This window comes from Hypanus sabinus, chromosome 13 (genome assembly GCF_030144855.1).
Source record: "Hypanus sabinus isolate sHypSab1 chromosome 13, sHypSab1.hap1, whole genome shotgun sequence".
Lineage (NCBI taxonomy): Eukaryota > Metazoa > Chordata > Chondrichthyes > Myliobatiformes > Dasyatidae > Hypanus > Hypanus sabinus.
Genome location: NC_082718.1, coordinates 32346389 through 32372683, shown reverse-complemented (window position 1 = coordinate 32372683; position 26295 = coordinate 32346389). Strand labels below are relative to the sequence as shown.

General features: G+C 44.7%; 1 protein-coding gene across 2 annotated transcripts in view; it reads right to left on the bottom strand.

Moving 5' to 3' along the window:
• mapk12a (mitogen-activated protein kinase 12a) overlaps positions 1 to 26295 on the bottom strand; it is a 102192-nt gene that overhangs the window by 75365 nt on the left and 532 nt on the right. For both annotated transcript variants that reach the window (XM_059987431.1, XM_059987432.1), the window contains exon 2: positions 25968 to 26097. In XM_059987431.1, the coding sequence (XP_059843414.1) occupies positions 25968 to 26097 (130 nt within the window). The remainder of the gene's footprint in view (positions 1 to 25967; positions 26098 to 26295) is intronic.

Here is a 26295-nt window from a genome sequence, read left to right as displayed (position 1 = left end):
CCACAACAGAGGCCGTATCAGAATCAGGTTTATCATCACTCACATATGTCATGACATTTGTCTTTTTTTTGCGGCAGCAGTACAGTGCAACACAAAAAACTACTGCAGTAAAAGGTCACATAGTTATATACTGTAAGTGTGCCTCAGTCTTCAGTATAGTATTGTATGCTTATTTAGTTTTTTCCTGTGAATGCTGCCTATCTGATGTTATGTGTCTGTGGTGCTGCTGAAAAGAAGTTTTTCATTACACTTGTGTGTGCATGTACGTGCAGATGACAATAAATTCCACTTTGACTCTCAAAAAGGCAACACATGCAGAAATTTCTTGATTAATGGATATTCTTGTGTATTTTCACGATTATACTATCAGCCCTTTGGAGTGCACACACACACATGCCTTTTGTCTCTTCTGGTTAAAAAGAAATTTCCCTCCCCCATCTTTCTGCTTCTATTTCCCACTCTGGCCTCTTACCTCTTCTCCTCAGCTGCGTATCACCTCTCCCAGTGTCCCTCCTTCTTCCCTTTCTCCCTTGGTCCTTTCTGCTCTCCTATTAGATTCCTTCTCCATCCCTTTACCTTTCCCACCCAACTGGCTTCACCTATCAACTTCTCACTATCCTCCTTCTCTTTCCCCCTACCTTTTTATTCTGGCGTCTTCCCCCTTCCTTTTCACTCCTGAAGAAGGGTCTCGGCCCAATAGCATCCACTGCTTATTCATTTCCATAGAGGATTAACTGACCTGCTGAGTTCCTCCTGCATTTTGTATGTGTTGTTCTAGATTTCCACCATCTGCAGAATCTCTTGTGTTTTTGATTTACAAAGTTATGATTCATTATAATGAACAGACTGCCATTATCTGTACAAGAGAAATGCGATGTAGCAAAATGTTCCTAATATTTTTTGTTCAGCATTTTTGATTGGCAAAAATATATTGAACATGATATATTCCAGGAGTATGTCCTTCCTCTTAAGCCAAGAAATGCCTATTGTGAAATAGCAGCTATTTTAAAACTCTGCCTGTGTCTTTTCAAGTCAAGTCAAGTCAAGTCACTTTTTATTGTCATTTCAACCATAACTGCTGGTACAGTACATAGTAAAAATGAGACAACGTTTTTCAGGACCATGGTGTTACATGAAACAATACAAAAACTACACTGAACTACGTAAAAACAACACAAAACTACAGTAGACTACAGACCTACCCAGGACTGCATAAAGTGCACAAAAAAGTGCAGGCATTACAATAAATAATAAACAAGACAATAGGCACAGTAGAGGGCAGTAAGTTGGTGTCAGTCCAGTCTCTAGGTATTGAGGAGTCTGATGGCATGGGGGAAGAAACTGTTACATAGTCTGGTTGTGAGGGCCCAAATGCTCCTGCCCCTTTTCCCAGATGGCAGGAGGGAGAAGAATTTGTATGAGGGGGGTGCATGGGGTCCTTCATAAAGCTGTTTGCTTTGTGGATGTAGTGTGTGGTGTAAATATCTGTAATGGTGAGCAGAGAGACCCCGATGATCTCAGCTGACCTCACTTCTATTGACTTCTATGGAAGGGGTGACCCCCACCCCCCTCCCAAGGTGGCAGTGTTTAGGTCAACATTTAAAAATAAGTAGTTCCTAAGTCTTTATCTGGGTTTGGGAGCATATGGGGGTTTTCTGTTCAGGGGTATATCCCACGGCCCAGATTTATTCACAGTTGGGTCTCCCAAATTGTATCTCATCAGAGTTATGCTCATTAACTGAGGGGTGGGCAGAACACAACAGGATGTCAGCATGCAGGATATTCAACCGAACTTTATTGATAACCCTGCTTGTACAGTATGGGAACTCCTCCCATGTGGGTGTGGCTAAATGAATGGCACAGGAATGACGCTATTAACTACCATTACGATCAGTGGTTGATGGAAACTGGTTGGAAGAAGGTATCCTGGTTTTGGTGTCGAATAAAGGAGCTGCCTAACTGACTGTCTCCTGACTGCTCCCATCACTTGCACAGACTGTAAAGTTGGCAGGTATTTGAGACTGGTCACAATACCATATCATGCCAGATCAATAAAACAGAGGATTATGTTAGTGTATCAGAGTAGGAGAATTAAATATACTCTCGATTTTCTTCACCATGTTCACTGATATACCATGACTTATATATGTAGCACTGTGCAGAAGATTCAGGCACGTATGTATAGCTCGGGTGCCGAAGACTTTTGCACAGTACTGTACTTGTCAACGTGGAGCGGAGAGCGAGGCTGTAAATCGGGAGATCAAAGGACGTTGGGAATGGCGACCGTGGAGGGGTGTGTGACAGGTGGGAGAGAAGGAGTGTCAGAGGCAGAGGGGGTGGCGTGGGTGCAGACTCCAGGCAAAGTCATTTGATTCCAAACAATTGGCTTATTGATCTTTACAGAATGTCTCTCTGGTGCTTCCTGCTCCCTCCTCTCTCCCTTCCCCTTCCCACTCTCAGTCCACAATAGAGACCCATATCAAAATCAGGTTTATCACCACTCACATATGTCACGAAATTTGTTTGTTTCCTGTTAGCACTACAGTGCAATACATACAATTGCCTAGTTATATATATGTGCCTACAGTATTGTATATTTATACCTATATACTTTACTGTGCAAAAGTCTTAGGTACATGTAAAAAAATCTGTAAAGATGCTTTCAAAAATAATGAAAAGAAAAGTTTTGAAATATCAAAAAAATTACTACGAAGACCAGTAAACAATTAGAAAAAAACGAATCAGTATCTGGTGTGACCACCCTTTGCCTTTAAAACTGCATCAATTCCCTTAGGTACACCGCCATCGTGCAGTTTTACTAGAAAATTGGCTCGTTGGTCGTTCCAAGCATCTTGAAGAACTTGCCAAACTTTTTCTGCAGACTTTGGCTGTCTCACTTGTTTCTGTCTCTCCAGGAAATCCCAGACAGTCTCAGTGATGTTGAAACCAGGGCTCTGTAGAGGCCACACCATCTGAAACCGTATGAAAAATCTAGGGTGCTTAAGACTTTTGCACGGCACTGTATATAATACAGATGCACCATTGAGAACATTCCAACTGATTGCATCACCGTCTGGCGTGGTGGGGCCACTACACAGGAAAAAGCAGCAGAAAGTTGTAAACTCAGTCAGCTCCATCAGGGGCACTCGCCTTCCCAGCAACCAGGACATCTTCAAAAGGCAATGCCTCAAATTGCTCTCTTCTCATTGCTATCGTCAAGGAGGAGGTACAGAAGCCTGAAGACAGCCACTCAGCAATTCAGGATCAGCTACTTCCCCTCTGCCATCCAATTTCTGAATGGACATTGAACCCATGAACACTACCTCACCACTTTTCCCTCTCTTTTACACTACTCATTTAATTTTAAATTTCTATCTATACTTACTGTAATTTATTATGTACTGTAATGTACTGCCTCTGCAAAACAACACATTCCACAACAGATATATGTTAAGGTGAATAGAATGTGGTGGAGGATAAATGCATGGCTGAGGGATTGGAGCAGGGGCAGGGATTCAGTTTTCTGGATCATTGGGACCTCTATTGGGGCAGGTGTGACCTGTACAAAAAGGTCGGGTTGCACTCGAATCCCCTGGGGACCAATATCCTGGCAGGGAGGTTTGCTAAGGCTATTGGGGAAAGTTTAAACTAGAATTGCTAAGGGGTGGGAACCAAACTGAAGAGGCAGAGGAAGGGGCAGTTCACAGATAGAGAAAGACAGTGCAAGAGGAAGAATAGGCAGATGATAGCGAATGGATGTGCTCAGACTGATGGTTTGAGATGTGTCTATATTAATGCAAGGAGTATTATGAACAAAGCGGATGAGCTTAGAGCGTGGATCAGTACTTGGAGCTATGATGTTGTGGCCATTACAGAGATGGATGCTTCAGGGGCAGGAATGGTTACTTAGAGTGCCAGGCTTTAGATGTTTCAGAAAGGACAGGGAGGGAGGCAAAAGAGGTGGGGGCGTGGCACTGTTGATCAGAGATAGTGCCACAGCTGCAGAAAAGGAGGAAGTCATGGAGGGATTGTCTACTGAGTCTCTGTGGGTGGAAGTTAGGAACAGGAGGGGGTCAATAACTCTACTGGGTAGTTTTATAGACCATCCAATAGTAACAGAGACATCAAGGAGCAGATAGGGAGACAGATTCTGGAAAGATGTAATAATAACAGGGTTGTTGTGGTGGGGGATTTAAATTTCCCTAATATTGATTAGCATCTCCCTAGAGCAAGGGGTTCAGATTGGGGTGGAGTTTGTTAGGTGTGTTCAGGAAGGTTTCTTGATGCAATAGGTAGATAAGCCTACAAGAGGAGAGGCTGTACTTGATCTGGTGTTGGGAAATGAACCTGGTCGGGTGTCAGATCTCTCAGTGGCAGAGCATTTTGGAGATCAATTCTATCTCCTTTACCATAGCATTGGAGAGGGACAGGAACAGACAAGTTAGGAAAGCGTTTAATTGGAGTAAGAGGAAATATGAGGCTATCAGGGAGGAACTTGGAAGCACAAATTGGGAACAGATGTTCACGAGGAAATGTACGGCAGAAACGTGGCAAATGTTCCAGGGGATTATTGAGTAAGAGTTATGCCTAGGCACGTTCCAATGAAACAGGGAAAGGATGACAGGGTGCAGGAACTATGGTGTACAAAGGCTGTTTAAAATCTAGTCAGGAAGAAAAGCTTACGAAAAGTTCAAAAAACTAGGTAATGATAGAGATCTAGAAGATTATAAGGCTAGCAGGAAGGAGTTTAAGAAACAAATTAGGAGAACAAGAAGGGGCCATGAGAAGGCCTTGGTGGACAGAATTAAGGAAAACCCCAAAGCATTCTACAAGTATGTTAAGAGCAAAAGGATACGACGTGAGAGAATAGGACCAATCAATATGACAGTGGAGAAGTGTCTATGGAACCAGAGGAGATAGCAGAGGTGCTTAATGAGTACTTTGCTTCAGTATTCACTACAGAAATGGATCTTGGCGATTATAGGAATGACTTACAGCGGACTGAAAAGCATGAGCATATAGATATTAAGAAAGAGGATGTGCAGGAGTTTTTAGAAAGCATTAAGTTGGATAGGTCACCAGGACCAGATGAGATGTACACCAGGTTACTGTGGGAGGCAAGGAAGGAGATTGCTGAGCCTCTGGCGATGATCTTTGCATTATCAATGGGGACAGGAGAGGTTCTGGGGATTTGGGGGTTGCTAGACCAGTGAGGCTTACTTCAGTGGTTGGTAAGTTGATGGAAAAGATCCTGAGAGGCAGGACTTATGAACATTTGGAGAGGTATAATATGATTAGGAATAGCCAGCATGGCTTTGTCAAAGGCAGGTCATGCCTTCCAAGCCTGAATGAATTTTTTGAGGATGTGACTAAACACTTTGATGAAGGTAGAGCAGTAGATGCAGTGTATATGGATTTCAGCCAGGCATTTGAGACACTGCTTTGGGGATCCAGAAGGCAAAGAATGGTTGTTGATGGGTCATTTTCTGCATGGAGGTTGGTGACCAGTGGTGTACCTCAGGGATCTCTTCTGGGACCCCCTACTCTATAAATGATCTGGATAAGGAAGTGGAGGGATGGGTTAGTAAATTTGCTGATGACACAAAGGTTGGGGGTGTTGTGGATAGTGTGGAGGGTTGTCAGAGGATATAGCCGGACATTGATAGGTTGCAAAACTGGGCTGAGAAATGGCACATGGGGTTCAACCCAGGTAAGTGTGAGGTGGTTCATTTTGGTAGATCAAATATGATGGCAGAATATAGTATTAATGGTAAGACTCCTGGCAGTGTGGAGGATCAGAGGGATCTTGGGATCCGAGTCCAAAGGACACTGAAAGCTGATGCACAGGCTGACTCTGTGGTTAAGAAGGCATACAGTGTATCGGCCGTCATCAACCATGGGATTGAGTTTAGGAGCTGGGAGGTAATGTTACAGCTATATAGGACCCTGGTCAGACCCCACTTGGAGTACTGTGCTCAGTTCTGGAGTATTGTGTGCAGTTTTGGTACCCTAATCTGAGGAAAGACATTCTTGCCATAGAGGGAGTACAAAGAAGGTTCACCAGATTGATTCCTGGGATGGCAGGACTTTCATATGAAGAAAGACTGGATCGACTAGGCTTATACTCACTGGAATTTAGAAGATTGAGGGGGGATCTTATTCAAACGTATAAAATTCTAAAGGGATTGAACAGGCTAGATGCAGGAAGATTGTTTCTGATGTTGGGGAAGTCTGGAATGAGGGGTCACAGTTTAAGGATAAAGGGGAAGCCTTTCAGGACCGAGATGAGGAAAAACTTCTTCACACAGAGAGTGCTGAATCTGTGGAATTCTCTGCCACAGGAAACAGTTGAGGCCAGCTCATTGGCTATATTTAAGAGTAAGTTAGATATGGCCCTTGTGGCTAAAGGGATCGGGGGTATGGAGAGAAGGCAGGTACAGGGTTCTGAGTTTGATGGTCAGCCATGATCATACTGAATGGCAGTGCAAGCTAGAAGGGCCGAATGGCCTACTCTTGCACCTATTTTCTATGTTTCTATGTTTCTGGTCGCCTCACTATAGGAAGAATACGGAAACCATAGAAAGGGTGCAGAGGAGATTTACAAGGATGTTGCCAGGATTGGGGAGCATGCCTTATGAGAATAGGGTTGAGTGAACTCGGCCTTTTCTCCTTGGAACGAAGGAGGATGAGAGGTGACCTGATAGAGGTGTATAAGATGATGAGAGGCATTGATGGTATGGATAGTCAGAGGTTTCTTCCCAGGGCTGAAATTGCTAACATGAGAAGGTGCAGTTTTAAGGTGCTTGGAAGCAGGTACAGAGGAGATGTCAGGGGTGAGTTTTTACACTGAGAGTGGTGAGTGCGTGGAACAGGCTGCCGGCAACAGTGGTAGAGGCAGATACGATGGGGTCTTTTAAGAGACTCCTGGACAGGTACATGGAACTTAGAAAAATAGAGGGCTATAGGTAACACTAGGCAATTTCTAAGGTAAGGAAGGACATGTTCAGCACAGCATTGTGGGCCGAAGGGCCTGTACTAAGCTGTAGGTTTTCTATGTTCTATAAAAGACCTGATTCAGATTCTGATTATGACTTACTTTTGAGATGGTAAAGATAACCTAGTCCAGTTCAACAGGATCCTGTCCCCTACATTTCATTTTGCCAGTTCCTCTTCGTAAGCACATATTGAACGGATGCCAAGCCGATGAGTTGTGCAGTGGAGCTGCCTGACAGCCATAGCAACTGAACGCTTTCCCATTAAGAACAAAGAAAGAAATTGTAAATGTCTACATGGATTGCAACTTTAATTAATAATCAGCAGAACACAAATGTACTTTACATTTCTGGATATCTGCGTTCTCTCTTGCTGCGTTCTTCACAGAAAAACCTAAACTGCAGCATTCCAAACAATATATTGAAAGCACTATAATGGGAAAATTGAATTAGTTACTTTGACAGTGAAAGGCAATTCAAACTGCAGCAGTGTTTAACAACTTATTTTAAAAGGCTGATTTTTTATCAGTTTATTTTTGTCAGATTCGGTAGGCAAACCCCAAACTATTACATTGAGTCCGTCAAAACTTGAGAGGGTCCAGAGGAGGATCACGAATATGATCCCGGGGAATGAAAGGGTTAACATATGACCAGCATTTGATGGCTCTGGGCCTGTATTCACTGGAGTTTAGAAGAATGAGGAGTTCTCTCTGAAACCTACGAATATTGAAAGGCCTAAAGAGAGTGGATGTGGAGAGGGTATTTCCTATAGTGGGGGGATCTAGAACTAAAGGGCACAGCCTCAGAATACAGGGATGTCCATTTAGAACTTGGATGAGGAGGAATTTCTTTGGCCAGTGGATGGTGAATCTGTGGATTTCATTGCCACAGGCGGCTGTGGGGGCCAAAACACTGGGCATATTTAAAGCGAAGGTTGATTAATCCGAGCGTCAAACGTTACAGGAAGAAGGCAGGAGAATGGGATTGAGAGGGATAATAAATCAGCCATGATGGAATGGCAGTACCTTCCTTAACAATGTTAACAGTCTGTTTAGCCATCAAATTTCCATGAAAGCAACAGGGAAAGGAATTTCAAACCACAACCAAATTTCACAGAATAATTTTCCTCCTGGATCTCCTGAAGTTTCCAAACATTGACAATATACAGAATTCAGAACAGTGCAGGATTGGCCAGGCCATTTAGTCTATGATCTTGCACGCTTGATATATTAGGAACTTGACCAAAATAAGTTATTGACAACTATTTGCCTGCATGTCTAAACGTAGTTTTTTTTAATAAAGGATGCACATTAAAGGGTGAGGTTTAGGAGCTATGGTATGTAGCGGTTAGCATAACGCTATTACAGCTTGGGGCATCAGAGTTCAGAGTTCAATCCCAGAATCACAGAATGATAGAACTTGTTTTATCATTAGTCTCCAAGTACCCCGAAACCTCGTCCTAATAATAGACTCCACCACTTTCCCAACCACTGAGGTTAGGCCAACTGGCCTATAATATCCTTTCTTTTGCCTTCCTCCCTTCTTAAAGAGTGGAATGACATTTGCAATTTTCCAAACCTCCAGAAATATGTCAGTATCAAGAGATTCTTGAAAGATGTGTCTGCCATTTCTTCAGCAACTTCTTTTAGAACTCTGGGATGTAGTCCATCTGGTCCAGGCGACTTAACCGCCTTAAGACCTTTCAGTTTGCCTAACACTTTTCCTTTGTAATAGCAATGGCACTCACTCCTGCTCCCTGATACTCGTGCACTTCAAGCACACACCCAGTGTCTTCCACAGTGAAGATTAATGCAAGGTACTTATTACGTTCATCCACCATTTCTTTGTCCCAAATTGAAGGGATTGGGTCAGGGAAGTAGGAGACCAGAAAAGAAGGATTTTAAAGAGAGTATTGTTGAGTTTAGGTATCTGTTGATCTTGGACTTATTAGTTAGGTATAGTAGCTTGGTTATTATACAGCACAGTACGAGATGAATCTTTCGCAGACATTTTGTATACTGCACCAAGGAATCACTAGGGAATTAGCAATTCAGATTAGCACCAGAACTGTATAATGGCCAAGTCAGTTTTCTGAGTCCCGAAATATCTCAACAGCTTCGATCCAAATTACACCCTCTTCTTGCCCTTTAGTTAGGAAGCTCACAAAATGCAAAGTGAATGGATTAACACTTCCGTGTCCAATCATGAAAAAAGCCACTGAATGAAACCAGCGCCAACACCCACATATCAACAACATTAAATACTAAGGTGGAGCAGCAACCAAAAAGAAATGTAATTGTGCTCTTTAAGTCGTTGAAGCAATCCGTCAATATAGTACAGAAATATTCTAAACTAGTGGTAGTGGCCATACTTGTAATTTAATATAACAATGTAAATCTGTATTAATATCAGTGACTGTCAATAATAGTGATTATCAGAATTTACAGTTGAAGTTATTTATAGTTAAGTGCTCATTGTTATCAAAGTAAAGAGATCTATAATAAATATATTGCTTAAGAGCACTATTAAAATATTTTAGAGTTAATATGACCTTGTCCCTGCGAACAGTGTGTTTTGAATTACTCTCAATTCTGTGCTCTGTCCTTAGGTATATTGCCTTTGAAACTTCAGTTCCCATGGAACCCATCTTATACAGAAGCAACGATAACTGACCATTGGCTTTTAACATAACTTATAAAAGTAACACATTTATAAAGCTGCATAGGTGACAGGGGTGGAGATACGTCTCTGCCAAAGGAGGTGTAATGCACTCCTTCCCTCCACTGGTCTATAGGTCACCTGTGGGCAAGGTGTAGCACCTGCTTAGACCCCCCACCCCCACTCCGGTGATCAGGGTCCAGTGAAGCCATGGGGGCAGGTGGTGGATGGTGGTATGAGCAGCCGGTGCCTATCACGGTCCTGGTTATGCGACCACTGACACCAGGTAGACAATCTTTGAAGAATATTTATAATGGATGGGGTCACCCGTCTTGTAAAGACACTGCCCAGAAGAAGGCAATGGCAAACCACTTCTGTAGAAAAATTTGCCAAAAACAATCATGGTCATGGACGAAGATGAAAGAGCCTGATCAACCACATCCTGCAACACGGCTTATAACGAACCAACAGTATAGCTGCAGCATTACCTCGTGACTCTCAAACCTAATCCCCGACTAATTAAGGCCAACACACCATATGCCTTCTTAACAACCTATCAACTTGTGTGGCAACTTTGAGGATCTATGGATATTAACCCCAAGATCCATGTGTTTCCCCCCCCCCCCCACTGCTAAGAATCCTGCCATTAACCCTGTACTCTGCCTTCAAGTTTGGCCTTCCAAATTCGACTTTACATTTTTCTGGGTTGAACTCCATCTGCCACTTCTCAGCCCAGCTCTACATCCTGTCAATGTCCTGTTGTAACCTACAACAACCTTCTACACAACGGCACCAAAATTCACGTCAGCTGCAAAATTACTAACCCACCCTTACAGTTCCTCATCAAGGATCAGGGGTCCAAGAAGAGATGCCTGCAGGACACCATTGGTCACTAATCCCCAGGCAGAATACACTCCATCTACTACCACCTTCTGCCTTCTGTAGGGAAGCCAGTTCTAAATCTATGTAAGGCTGGATCCCATGCCTCCTGACATCCTGAATGAGCCGACCACTGGGAAACTTGTCAATGCCTTACTAAAATTTACACGCACCACATCCACTGCTCTACCTTCAGTTTGTTTTGGTCACTTCCTCAAAGAATTCAATCGCTTGTGAGGTATGACTGGCCCCTCACAAAGCCATGCTGACTATCCCTAATCAAACTATGCTTCAAGAAATGCTCGTAAATTCTGCCTCTACAAATGCTCTCCAATAGTTTGCCCACCACTGACATGAGACTCACTGGTCCATAATTCCCAGGGCTATCTCTAATACCTTTCTTGAACAAAGGAATAACACTAGCCTCTGTAACATCCAGGACTTTTTTAAGGAACAATACCTCAAAAAGGCAGCATCCATCATTAAGGACCCCCATCACCCAGGACATGCCTTCTTCTCATTGCTACCATCTGGGAGAAGGTACAGAAGCCTGTAGGCTCACACTCAATGATTCAGGAACAGCTTCTTCCCCTCTACCATTAGATTTCTGATTGGACATTGAACCCATGAACAATACCTCACTACTCATTTTGCACTACTTATTTAACTATATAATTGTTACCTATGTAATTCAGTTTTAATCATTATATATTGCACCATACTACTGCCACAAAGACAACAAATTTCATGACATATGTCGGTGATATTAAACCTGATTCTGATTCCAATTCATTTGCCATCCTCCGATCTTCTGGGACTACTCCTATGCCAGTGAAGACACACCTTTTCCCTCAATGTTTTTGATCACAGACAACTTGCAGTTTCTCTGTTTGGAAGTGGTTGGTAGCCATTTAATTTCTCGAACATCGTCATCTGCCTATAGAGATGAGTTTCTGTCTTCGTCAAGTGCAAGTAATTATTCGGCCCATTGAGTCTGCTCCGCCATTTCATCATGCCTGATTTTTACCCCTCTCAACTCCATTCTCCTACCTTCTCCCTGTAACCTTTAACAACCTGATTTATGAACAGTCTATCAACCTCCATTTTAAATAAACTATCTGACCAATGCCTTATAAAGCCTCAGCATTTTTTCCTTGTTTTTATATCCTAGTCCTCCTGAAATGCATGTTAATATTGCATTTGCCTTCCTCACCAGTCCCTCTGCATCTTTTATTTATGAATTTTCTCCCCATTTAGAAAATATTCCACGCCTTTATTCCTTCTATGAAAGTGCACAACCATGCACTTTCTTACACTGTATTCCATCTGCCACTTCTGCCACATCCCCCAATCTGTCTGTCCTTCTGTAGACACCCTGCTTCCTCACCCACAAACCTGACCTTGAGCCATCAATTCCTTCATCCAAATCATTGACATATAAAGTGAAAATGGCCCCAACACCAATCCCTGTGGCACACCACTTGTCACTGACAACTGATCATAAAAGACTCTCTTTATTCCCTCTTTGCCTCCTGGCAGTCATCCAACCTTCTATCCATACTACTACCTTTCCTGTAATAACTTGGCCTCTTGTTGAGCAGCCTCATGTGTGGCACCTTGTCAAAGGCCTTCTGAAAATCCAAATAAACAACATCCACTAACTCTCCTTTGTCTATCCAACCTGTTACTTCCTCAGAGAATTTCAACAGATTTGTCAGGAAAGATTTCCCCAATAGAAAACCATGCTGACTTTGGCCTATTTTATCAGGTGTCTCCAAGTATACCAAAACCTCATTCTAAATAACAGACCCCTACCATTTTCCACCCACTGAGATCAGGCTAATTTACTTTCTTCTGTTCCCCTCCTTTCTTAAAGAGTGGAGTGACATTTGCAATGTTCCAGTCCTCCAGAACCATTCCAGAATCTAGTAATTCTTGAAAAATCATTGCTAATGACTTCACAGTTTCTTCGGCTTACTCCTTCAGAACCCTGGGGTGTAGTCCATCAGGTCCAGGTGACTTAATTACAGTATTGTGCAAAAGTCCTAGGCACATGTCAAAAATTCTGTAAAGTGAAGATGCTTTCAAAGATAATCAAATGAAAAGTCATGCAGTTTTATAAGAAAATCAGCTGGTAAGTTGTTCCAAGCATCTTGTTCAAGTTCTTCTGCAGACTTTGGCTGTCTCTCCAGGTAATCCCTGACAGCCTCGATAATATTGAGATCAGGGCTCTGCGGAGGCCATATCATGTGAAATCATATAAAAAATATACTGACTTTTGCATAGTACTGTAGCTTCAGGCTTTTCAGCTTTTCAAGAACCTTCTCCTTAGTAATAACAACAACACTTACTTCTGTCCCGTGAAACTTTTGCATTTCTGGCATTCTGCTATTGTTATCAGCCACGAAGACTGATGTAAAATACTTATTAAGTTCTTCCAGTTCCTCTGCCATTTCTTTGTCCCCATTACTACCTCTCCATAGTCATTTTCCAGTGGTCCGATATCTACTCTCGCTTCTTCTTTATTCTTTATATATCTGATAAAACTTCTGGCATTGCTTTTAAATTACTGGCCCGCTTAACTTCATATTTCATCTTGTCTCTCATTATGGCTTCTTTAGTTGCTTTCTGTTGATTTTTAAAAGCTTCCCAATCCTCTACCTTACCACTAAATATTTGCTTTATTACATGCCCTCTCTTTTGCTTTAATGCTTTCTTTGTCTTCCCTTGTCAGCCACAGTTGCCACATCCTCTCTTGGGAAAATTTCTTCATTCTTGGGATTTATTTTGACTGTACCTTCCAAATTTCCCCCATAAACCCCAGTCATTGTTGTTCTGCCATCATCCCTGCTAGTGTTCCCTTCCAATCAAGTTTGGTCAGATCCTTTCTCATGCCTCTGTAATTCCCTTTAATCCACCGTAATACAGATACACCTGACTTTAGTTTGTCCCTCTCAAACTGCAGGGTGAATTCTATCATATTATGATCACGGCCTCCTAAGGGTTCCTTTCCTTTAAGCTCCCTAATCAAATCTGGTTCATTACACAACACCCAGTTCAGAACTGCTGTTCCCCTAGAGGGCTCAACTGCAAGCTGCTCTAAAAAGCCACATTGTAGGCATTCTCAAATGCCCCCTCTTGGGATCCAGCACCAACCTGATTGTTACAATCTAGCTGCATATTGAAATCCCCAAATGACTATCATAACATTGCCCTTATTACATGCCTTCTCTATCTCGTGTTGTCATTTGTAGCCCACATCCTGGCTACTGTTCAGAGGCCTGTATATCACTTGTATCAGAGCCTTTTTTACCGTTGCAGTTTCATAACTCTACTCACAAGGATTCTGCATCTTCCAATCCTATGTCACCTCTTTCCAAGGATTTGCTTTCATATTTTACCCACAGAGCTGCCCCACCCCTTCTGCATACCTGCCTGTCCTTTCAATACAATGTTTATCCTTGGATGTCACTCTCCCAACTGTTAACTGTTATCTAACCCCCCTACCCTGGCACCACTCTGCCCCTTCCCTTCCCTGAAATGGTGCACAACCTCCTCTTTTGCCACAATAGGGCCACTCTCAGGGTGGAGAAGCAACACCTCATATTCATCTAGATAGCCTCTCACCAGATGGCATGAATATTGATTTCTCACTCTTCTTCCTTCTACTCCCCACCTGGCCTCTTACCTCTTCTCCTCACCTGTCTATCGCCTCCCCCGGTGCCCCTCCTCCTTCCCTTTCCCTTATGATCCACTCCCCTCTCCTATCAGTTTCCTTCCTCTCCAGCCCTTCACCTTTCCCACTCACCTGGTTTCACCTATCACCTTCTAACTATCCTTCTTCACCTCTGTCTGCCTTTTTATCTGGCACATTCCCCCTTCCTTTCCAGTCTTGAAGAAGGGTCTCAGCCCAAAACGTTGACTGTTTATTAATTTCCACAAATGCTGCCTGACCCACTGAGCTCCCCCAGCATTTTGTGCATATCAGCCCAAGAAGGTCAGTCTTTGTCAAAGTTACTGTTGTCCATTTAATATTTCAATAACATTTGAGTGATCATGTGTGTTGGCGCATGGCCAAGTGGTTAAGGCGTTGGTCTAGTGATCTGAAGGTCGCTAGTTCAAGCCTCAGCTAAGGCTGTGTTGTGTCCTTGAGCAAGGCACTTAACCATACATTGCTCTGCGACAACACTGGTGCCAAGCTGTATCGGCCCTTGCCCTTCCCTTGAACAACATGGGTGGCGTGGAGAGGGGAGACTTGCAGCTTGGGCAACTGCTGGTCTTCCATACAACCTTGCCCAGGCCTGCACACTGGAAACTTTCCAAGGCACAAATCCATGGTCCATCTCTTGAGACTAACAGAAGCCTGATATATATGTACATGTAGAGAAATGGAACCCATGCAAGTAATTGTGTGTGTGTGTGTGTGTGTGTGTGTGTGTGTGTGTGTGTGTGTGTGTGTGTGTGTGTGTGTGTGTGTGTGTGTGTGTGTGTGTGAGTGTGAGTGTGTGTCTAGTTTAATGTAATGTTCATTTAAATAAGTAATTACAGGTTATAAGTTAAATACATTAATTGTGATAATGTACGTGCCTCACTTAAAGTTAAGATGGAGTTTAGACCTGCATTCCTGGATTCCCATGTTTTTCTTGAATTAGTTTCATGTTTTGATGTTACTAAATATAACAATCACAACAAGTCCATGTAATGTCAGTTGTCACTGGCTGTCAGATAAATAATTAATACAAGCTGCACTATCAAAGGAAATGATATGCATAATTAATTTGTTTGAAATCACATTAAAATGTTAAAGAAGTGGAACCCATGGAAGTAATGTATGAGGCACCACGGCAGCACAGAAGTCACTATTACAGCAGTGGGCGTCAGAGTTCGGAGTTCAATTCCAGCAGCCTCTGAAAGGAAGTTTCTAGGTTCTTCCCATGTGCAACATGTGCTTCCTCTGGGTGCTCCGATTTCCTCCCACAGTCCAAAGACAGTACCGTTCAGTACGCTAACTGGTCATTGTAAATCGTCCTGTGATTAGGCTAGGACTGAAATTAGACGGGTTGCTTGGTGGTGAGGCCTATGGGGCCAGAAGGGCCAGTGTAAATAAATACAAAATAGTGAAAATACTTATCCAAGAAATATTGTTGACAAGATGCACTTCACATGAATACAGCAAACATGGTCATTGTTTGAAGCTCTATGTCATTGTGGGCATGTGAACATCAAGTGTGGGAACGCTGGTGTGTTACTATGGTAACAGTGTCTGGATGTTGAACACTGTTACCCTAACGTGGGACTGAACAAAGAAGCTGCACTGTCTTTATAAAATGACTTCAATACCCACATGGCCCCAATGGCTTGGTTCAGATTGGGTTCATTGCTTGTTACTATATTATCATAGAAGCTTCCTTCATTTAAAACAGTTCTTAGATTGTCAAAAATGAATTTTAGTTATCACTTAGAAAGATTGACACACAATTCAAAGTTACCAGGCATAGTTGGACCCGGCAACAATTTCTAGTTTAAGAAATTAACCATAGTCACTCTATGGGGGGGTTCAGAGTATGAATAACTAATTAATAGTCCGTTGATGCACTTTAGGTTGAAGGTTGAGGCAACTCAATATGCATTTATTTATTAATTATTTAGAGATACAAGGTAGAATAGGCCTTTGTGCTCCTTCGAGCAGCACTGCCCAGCATCACCCAATAACCCCAATTTAGCCCTAACTTAATCACGGAACAACTTACAATGACTAATTAACCCTTCTGGTATATCTTTGGACTGTGGGAGGAAACCAGAGGACTGGGGAAAACACCACATATTCCATGCAGAGGATCTACAATGATTCCTTACAGAGGAGGCCACCAGAATTGAACTCCGAACTCTGAACTCCAACACCTCGAACTGTAGCAGTGTCACGCTAACCGCTACACTACCGTGGTGAAACACTATGCTTCCATGATATGGTTCTTGAATTATGATTAATTTTACTGCATTGGCATTCTACGCAGTTGTATTGTAAACCTTACTGAGCCAAAGTGAAGGAATAATTTGGAAGTAATACTGGAACAGTAAATGACATGCAATTACAGGGCCGGAGAGCACCTGATGCGACCCGATGCCCGTGCCCACCTCTGCTAGCCCTACAGCCTTATGGCTGCGTGGCTGCCAACAGCCTGAGGCCCAAGGTTCATGACTATCGTTGAGCAGATTACACTGCAAGCTGTAACCAGGCCTCAGCCATCTGAACCTCAGGCTTACCCCTCCAGAACCAGATTTTATATAAACAAAATAAGCCTTATTCACAATTAAAAAAATCATTTACAAGAATAACCATTCAATGCCTTTTCATACTTTACATAGATGGTCAATGCTTCTGTACTGTTCTATTACATTCAAACACATTAATTGCATCCCCAGGTACTTGTAGGTCCTCACCACATCCACATCCTCACCATCAACAGTAATAGGGAGTAGTCCAGGCTTAGTCTTCCTAAAGTCCATTGCCATCTCCTTTGTCTTACTGATGTTGAGCTGCAGATGATTCAGCTTGCACCGTTTGACAAAGTCCTCCACCCGGGCTCTGTATTCATCCTCCCGTTATACACCCAATTATTGCTGAGTCATCAGAGAATTTCTGCAGATGACATGACAGTGTTGAATATAGATCCAATAACCAACCTGTACATTCAACCGGTGTGCAAAAGACAACTTAATACATTCCGTGAATACATGAAGTAGAATGCTGAACCACGAGCTAATTGTGATTTTAGAGAGGAATCACAAGCACAAGGGGTTCTGCAGGTGCTGGATATCTTCAGCAACCCACACTAAATGACTTCATGATGACGTGTCCTGGCCCATCACCTGGACTGTTTATTCCCCTCCATAGCTGCTGCCTGACTTGCTGAGTTCCTGCAGCACTTTTGTGTGTTGCTAAATGAGAGGAATCTTATGTTTTATAACTCCGAAACAAAAAGTGAATTGAAATAAGAACATGGAGCCAGGAATAATATGTCCAACTTTGTTTTTACTTGAAGCGAAGCGCGCACATATGGCCGTGAAAGTATCTCAGATCCTGGAGTCTCCTCCGTGGTGGTTCTCGGACTTGACTCTGGGTCTGAAGGAAGTGGTTATGACAGCTCTGGACACTTTTGTTGTGGACACGTTGGCATCCCGAATGGGGCATGGCAAGCTGCCCGACCTGCTGGTCTACCTCAGGCCACCAGACACAGCTTTGAGCAAATGCTTTTGTTTTGATCATGCCAAGATGACCGACCTGTACCTCTCTCAACTTGGATGATACAACAACTCTCAGTCCCCACATAAGGCAACCACTGTCAAGGGGAAGTTCATCCCGGTACTGGTAAAAATAGGGGAACTGGAGTTTCCGCTGCACATTCCAGCCATTCTTCATGGCCATATAGACTTGAGACAGTGAGGGGTCTTTTCTGGGATCCCTTTGGATCACCTCTGCCATGATAGGGAGACTTTTGATTTGCATTAGGGAGAATACGTCAAGAGGGGTGCCCTTTTTTCTAAATTTTTCAGTTATTTCTTTTTTCCAAGGATAAACAGGGACAATCCATCAGCATTTCCATGATTAGTTGCCCCTTCAATCTTGTAATTGTGTTCTCTAAAAAACAGAGCATTCGTGCAGCTGCTGTTCGTGGAACACCCCTCTGTGGACTGAAAATGGACACCAGTGATCGATGATCAGGAATGAGAGTAAATTCTCCCCCTGCAAGAAGTACTGGTGGAAAGTCTTACATCCCTAACCAGATTCAAGGCCTCCCTGTCAGTCTGTGTGTAATTTTTCTCTGCAGCGGCAAGGGAACGTGACATGACTTCACCTATACCATAAAGCAAGATGTCACAGGAGGATTTCATTGGATGATATGGGTCTTTGCCTTTTGGAAAGCCACCTCACACTGTTTTGTCCATTGCCATTTCTTCCTGATCAGTAGTAGTGAGTTCAAGCTAACAATAAGAAGTCCATTGAAAAAATCCAATGCCCTGCCGCTCGCTCTGTGCTAAACGATTACAGCAGGAAATCCAGTGTCACCAATATGCTCTCTAACCTTCAGAGGGAGCCACTTGAAAACCGACGTACTAAACTATGGTTAATCTTCATTTTCAAAGAAGTTCACAACATCACTCCATCAAACATCCAAACTCGTCACAGGGTCAGTCCAACTTGACAGCAAACTGGACCTCACGTACTGGAAACCCCTTCATTCAACAAGATTTGCTAGCAGAACTCCCTCTACCCAAGATCAACAAGAGAGTGGAATCTTCTGCCGCCAGACCTGTGCAGTATTTGTGACGTTAATATTTTTAAAGATAGACTCAATCAAATCAATTTAGGGGATCTAATCAAAACAGCTCACTTTACAATTTAACTCTCAATCCGTTCACACAGACAGTGCGTTATAACAGCTGCCTGGCAGTGCTTGCGCAGTCCTAAGCAGAAGCAGAAGAAGAAGTGGAGCACGGTAGCCAGGTTTGACAGGAACCTGTTATAGTAATCAACAAATCCTAAAAGGACCAAAACTGTGACATGTCCTTTGGCTTTGAGGCATCCACAAACTGCTTGAATTTTCTCAGCACATTAGTGTAATTCTTGTCCATCAATGGTGTGACCACACTAAGTGATGCTTGGTTGAAAGAATTTGCACTTCTTGTGTCATGCTCTAAGCCCTTAATCTTCTAATCTTTTTAACATTATTTTGAGATTTGGGAGATGTTCCTTGTCATCCTCTCCAGTAACAATGATATCATCCAGGTAACACTGAGTGCCTGGGCAGCCTTGCAGCACCTGGTCCAGAGCTTTCTGCCAGAGCGCAGGTGCAGATGCTACTCCTAAAAGCCTATCATAGCGATAAAGCCCTTTCTGAGTGCTTATGTTGAGAAACACTTCGGACCCTTGTTCCATCTCCATCCGTAGGTAGGCCTCAGCCAATTCCACTTTGCTGAAGTATCTTCCTCCGGTAAGGTTTGTAAAGATATCCTCTATTCTAGGCAGAGGGTATTGAACTACTTTCAGTACTGGGTTGATGGTGACATTGAATCACCACAGATCCTGACAGTCCCATTCTTTGTGGCTAACATTGCTCATGGATTCCACTCAACCTTGGAAAGAATTCCTTCAGCTGTCAAGCAATCCAGGTCACTGGCTACTTTAACATGGATGGTATAAGGAACTGGATGGGCTTTGTAAAACTTGGTTGAGGCATTTTAATTTAACACAATTTTACCTTTGATATTTTTGAGGTTTCCAGCGCCATCCTTGAACACTGCTGTGGCATCATCCAGTATCTTTCTTAATTCTCTTTCAGTTGACTCTATTGCAGGGGGTGCAGCATGCAAATGGTGGATGGACTTCCGATCAAATCGTAGCTTTCTCAGTCAATCATGTCCCCACAATGCTGGCCCTCCTGTTCTAACCACATACAAGCCAATGTGGCTTGTTGGTTGTTAAATCTCACAGTTATGAATATCATTCCCACAGGAGTTATATTTTCTCCCAGTTTAAGTTCTTAGTTGGAAATCTGCAGGCTTCAGTTCAATATCTTTGAAATGCTGTTCAAATCATTTTGTAGAATGACTGAAACAGCCAAGCCAGAGCCCAATTGCATTTTAATTAATTTACCATTCACTTCTGGTGTAAACCAAATTGCTTATCTATTGCTACTTTTCACATTTGTAAGTCTCAAGGCTACCCAGTCCTGTGTCACACTCATCGTTATCAGATTTTTCATCATGCAGATTCGTGCTCTTTTAGAAACTCCAACCTGACATTTGATCTTTTTCTCTTCCCGGTACAGCTCCTTGTATCTGTCTTACTTTGTTGCATTTTCTGCAAGTTCCACCTTTGCACCTGCATTGGTTTGGTGTATGTGAGCCCCTGCTGCGATGATAACACAACTTGTTCAGCCAGGTTGGTCCCTGTTTAAACGTCGCAATTTTGTTCATGCTCTTTCATTCCTGAGACTGCAACTCAATTACATCTCTGTCTGCTTTCTATTGATACAGCTACAGTATTTCAACTACTCTTTTAAATGTTAGCGCTTCAGTTATGAATCATTCTTGAACACTTTCTTGTAAGATTCCACAAACTAAACGATCTCTCATTGCATCATTAAACCCATCACTGAAATGGCAATGCTCGATCTCTCCAGTTCAGCTGAAATGGACTCCCCTTCCTTTTGATTCCACACGTGAAACCTAAAGTGTTCTGCAATCAACAAAGGTTTTGGCTCTAAATGTGTCAAGGTCCGGTCCGTGAAATCCGCTTTCTGGTTCACGGTCTGGTCCGTGTGCTCCGGACTCCGGGTCTTCTGGCTGTCCCTTGTTTCAGTTGGGCTTAATCACCGGCACCTGATTCTCATATTGGGGTTGGAATATAAGTGGCCCTGGGTTCGCGTATGGTGGCTGGTTTGTCTTGTTGGTATCCTGTCCTTGCCTCTGTGGGGTAAGTCAGGCTGTTACCCTATGGTGGGATCTGTCCCTTCCTGTCCTTGCCTCCGGGGGGTAAGTCAGGCTGTTACCCTATGGTGGGATCTGTCCCTTCCTGTCCTTGCCTACGTGGGGTAAGTCAGGCTATTACCCTATGGTGGGATCTGTCCCTTCCTGTCCTTGCCTACGTGGGGTAAGTCAGGCTATTACCCTATGGTGGGATCTGTCCCTTCCTGTCCTTGCCTCCGGGGGGTAAGTCAGGCTGTTACCCTATGGTGGGATCTGTCCCTTCCTGTCCTTGCCTACGTGGGGTAAGTCAGGCTGTTACCCTATGGTGGGATCTGTCCCTTCCTGTCCTTGCCTATGTGGGGTAAGTCAGGCTATTACCCTATGGTGGGATCTGTCCCTTCCTGTCCTTGCCTATGTGGGGTAAGTCAGGCTATTACCCTATGGTGGGATCTGTCCCTTCCTGTCCTTGCCTACGTGGGGTAAGTCAGGCTATTACCCTATGGTGGGATCTGTCCCTTCCTGTCCTTGCCTACGTGGGGTAAGTCAGGCTATTACCCTATGGTGGGATCTGTCCCTTCCTGTCCTTGCCTACGTGGGGTAAGTCAGGCTATTACCCTATGGTGGGATCTGTCCCTTCCTGTCCTTGCCTACATGGGGTAAGTCAGGCTATTACCCTATGGTGGGATCTGTCCCTTCCTGTCCTTGCCTCCGGGGGGTAAGTCAGGCTATTACCCTATGGTGGGATCTGTCCCTTCCTGTCCTTGCCTCCGGGGGGTAAGTCAGGCTATTACCCTATGGTGGGATCTGTCCCTTCCTGTCCTTGCCTCCGTGGGGTAAGTCAGGCTATTACCCTATGGTGGGATCTGTCCCTTCCTGTCCTTGCCTCCGTGGGGTAAGTCAGGCTGTTACCCTATGGTGGGATCTGTCCCTTCCTGTCCTTGCCTACGTGGGGTAAGTCAGGCTATTACCCTATGGTGGGATCTGTCCCTTCCTGTCCTTGCCTATGTGGGGTAAGTCAGGCTATTACCCTATGGTGGGATCTGTCCCTTCCTGTCCTTGCCTCCGGGGGGTAAGTCAGGCTATTACCCTATGGTGGGATCTGTCCCTTCCTGTCCTTGCCTCCGGGGGGTAAGTCAGGCTATTACCCTATGGTGGGATCTGTCCCTTCCTGTCCTTGCCTCCGGGGGGTAAGTCAGGCTATTACCCTATGGTGGGATCTGTCCCTTCCTGTCCTTGCCTCCGTGGGGTAAGTCAGGCTGCTTTTGCTGTTACTCTGAGCCTGGACTGTTCCCTTCCTTCCCTCTGGAGCCCTGCCGACAACCCAGGCCTGTATCGCTCTCAAGTTCAGCTGTTGGAGTGAGACTGGAGCCTTGCCTCACCAACAGAAGGAACTATCTATTGTTGAACTTGGAACTGTCTCTTTGTGTCCCTGTGTTTAGTGTCTGTGTAAAGCCCCGGCCCTACGTCCTGTCACCAAGGAGGGGTCCCGGCTCTGTGTTCCTGTGCTCCATGTCCAAGGCTCTGAGGAGGTTCCAGTCGGTGTCCAAGGCTCTGAGGAGGTTCCAGTCGGTGTCCAAGGCTCCGAGGAGTGTCCAGTCCCTGTCCCAGGCTCCGTGGAGGTTCCAGTCGGTGTCCCAGGCTCCGTGGAGGTTCCAGTCGGTGTCCAAGGCTCCGTGGAGGTTCCAGTCGGTGTCCAAGTCCAAGTCATAGCCTAGGCCCTGAGTCCTGATCTCATCCCCGGCTAATGTCCATGTCCAGCTATGCCTCTCCCCACTTCTGCTTTGCTCTCCCTCATCCTAGGCTCTGTGCTCCTGCTCTCCCTCGATCAAGATCAAGTCTGAGCTTCATGTCCTTGTCCAGCCCTGGAGTCTTGTGTCCTGCCCCCACGTCCAGCCCTCGCCTGGATCCGGAGTCCGAGCCCGAGTCAAGACCCAGGTTCCGGGTCCCTGTCCAGTCTCTGGCTCACAGTCCTTGTCCAGGTCCCACTTTCCTACTCTAGTCCTAGCCCATGCCCTGTCTCTTAGTCTCGTCCAGGGCCTGTGTCTTGTCCAGCGTTGTTCCTTCCCCACTTCCCTTACTTTCTTGACACACCTAGTCCTATCCCTAGTACCTCAGTGTCTATGTCTTGCATTTGGGTCCATTCCCAATGCCCACCATATGACAAAATGTTCCTACTTTCATAATAGCAGCAAAGCTCATTTTGGCTGGTTTAATTGGAGCAGTCAAACTTCTAAGCAAACACACACACACACACACACACACACACACACACACACACACTGACACACACACACACACACACAAATGTATGTACACACACACTTACTGTAAATGATTTACTTATTTTTCCTATATTATCTTGTATTGCATTGTACTGCTGCCATGAAGCTAACAAATTTCATGACAGTGATATTAAACCTGATTCTGATTCTAATCAAGCTACCCTCCCAAACTGATTCCATTAACCTGCATTTGGCCCATATCCCTCTAAACCAGGTGTTTTTTAAATGCCGTGAACCAATACCATTAAGAAAGGGTTCACAGAACCTCTGCTCTAAACCATTCCTATCAAAAAGAAAATTCACGTTCCAACCAGGAAGATCATGCAGTTTAAGCGACTGAAACCCAGAGAGAGGGCGGATTGTGTGAAACCACTGCGCAGCTATAACCATTTACTGCTACAGAGGCGCAAACTGAAAGGTAAACAAGATAAACAGACATTTTGTTAACTATGATGCTAGCAGGGCCAGACGCCAAGTAAATAGCCTTCCACCTGAAATATTAAATGTCTCTCTTTCCACTGATATGGCTGGAGCTGCTTCTAGCATTCTCAGATTTGGCATGGACTAGATGGGCCAAAGGGCCTGTTTCTGTGTCTGATATTAGCACCTTCTCCACATCAGGTGTCACCACATGGAGGGGATTTCAAAATAAACCAAAGGTGTGGAAATTTATGGAATTACTTAACGGAAAATCCTACAAAAAGTAATGGATACAGACGAGTCCATCACAGGAAAGGCCCCTCCCACCATTAAACACCTTTACAAGAAGTGCTGCCACAAGAAAGCAGCATCCATCATAGAGGGCACCCACCACCCAGTCCCCTCTCTCATCTGGCTGCTGCCCATCATAGAGGGCACCCACCACCCAGTCCCCTCTCTCATCTGGCTGCTGCCCATCATAGAGGGCACCCACCACCCAGTCCCCTCTCTCATCTGGCTGTCCATCATAGTGGGCACCCACCACCCAGTCCCCTCTCTCATCTGGCTGTCCATCATAGAGGGCACCCACCACCCAGTCCCCTCTCTCATCTGGCTGCTGTCCATTATAGAGGACACCCACCACCCAGTCCCCTCTCTCATCTGGCTGTCCATCATAGAGGGCACCCACCACCCAGTCCCCTCTCTCATCTGGCTGCTGTCCATCATAGAGGGCACCCACCACCCAGTCCCCTCTCTCATCTGGCTGCTGTCCATCATAGAGGGCACCCACCACCCAGTCCCCTCTCTCATCTGGCTGTCCATTATAGAGGGCACCCACCACCCAGTCCCCTCTCTCATCTGGCTGCTGTCCATCATAGAGGGCACCCACCACCCAGTCCCCTCTCTCATCTGGCTGCTGTCCATCATAGAGGGCACCCACCACCCAGTCCCCTCTCTCATCTGGCTGCTGTCCATCATAGAGGGCACCCACCACCCAGTCCCCTCTCTCATCTGGCTGTCCATCATAGAGGGCACCCACCACCCAGTCCCCTCTCTCATCTGGCTGCTGTCCATCATAGAGGGCACCCACCACCCAGTCCCCTCTCTCATTTGGCTGTCCATCAGAGAGGGCACCCACCACCCAGTCCCCTCTCTCATCTGGCTGCTGTCCATCATAGAGGGCACCCACCACCCAGTCCCCTCTCTCATCTGGCTGCTGTCCATCATAGAGGGCACCCACCACCCAGTCCCCTCTCTCATTTGGCTGTCCATCAGAGAGGGCACCCACCACCCAGTCCCCTCTCTCATCTGGCTGCTGTCCATCATAGAGGGCACCCACCACCCAGTCCCCTCTCTCATCTGGCTGTTGTCCATCAGGAAGAAGGTATAGGAGCTTACTAGTTAGCACAACACTTTGCAGTACAGGCGACCAGGGCTTCTTCCCCACTGCTGCGGTTTTCTCCCACATCCAAAGGTGTACCAGTTGGTGGGTTAATTTGTCATTGTAAATTGTCCCGTGATTAGGCTAGGGTTAAATCGGGGGAATTACTGGGCAGTGCGACTCAAACTGCTGGAAAGGCCTTTATATTGGAATATAAGTAAGAGAGTAAATTAATAAATAGATAAATAAAATAAATAAACAGATAAAGATAAATGGTGCACACGAGCCTCAGGTCCCACATCACCAGCTTCAGGGTTATTACCCTACAGCCTGAACTAGAGTGGATAACTTCACTCACTCCAGCATCGAACTGATCCCACAAGCTTTGGATTCACAGCTCTACAACTCAGGTCCTCGGCATTATTTGTTTTGTTTATTTTTGATTTCGCACTTTGCCACATTGGTCGTCTGCCAGCCTCCCTTTATTGCCCGCAAGCCAACACGTCGCGGACGTGGTGACAAACTTGGGCATTGCATTTAATTTGAACTTTGAAATGGAGGCGGCAGAGGATGAAGTTGAAGGTTGATCTTGAATGAAAAAGGCGGGCTGAGCACTCATTGATTTTTCTAATGACGTCCGCCTCCATTCACGGGACAGGCACAACCATCCACAAAAGCGAAAGCAGAGTGGAAGCGAAACCTCCAGAAACCAGGATTAGTAAAGGCGTTGGTTTCCGATCGAGAGAATGACAGCGTAGTGACACTCCCTGATTAACACAAAAACATCCTGAAATCTTTGGCCCAAAAATCTATTCTAAAGAGCTGTAATCTCTGGGAGTTCGGATTTTTTTTTCTCTCTTGGGAGGGGGAAAACAATTCACTCACGTTCTCGTGTTTCATGTGCTTCAGCAACCGCAGTTCCCGATAAGCCCGTTTGGCGAAGAGCTCGGACTGAAAGGGCCGGTACAGTTTCTTGATGGCCACCTTGCCTCCGGTTCGCTTGTCAATGGCTGAGCTGTTGGCCAGAATCACAGTGGGCAGAAGGTAAATCTCAACGTTCCCTGCTTCAGAACTTGGAGCGGTGGAACAGGAGACAAAGGTAAACGCTGGGTTTCCTGAAAACCCGGAAGCGTACAATAACCCTCATCACTAGAAACTTTTAACGTGCTGAGCCAGCATCCGCGTTTCGTTTATTTAAACTCTTGGAAGGAAC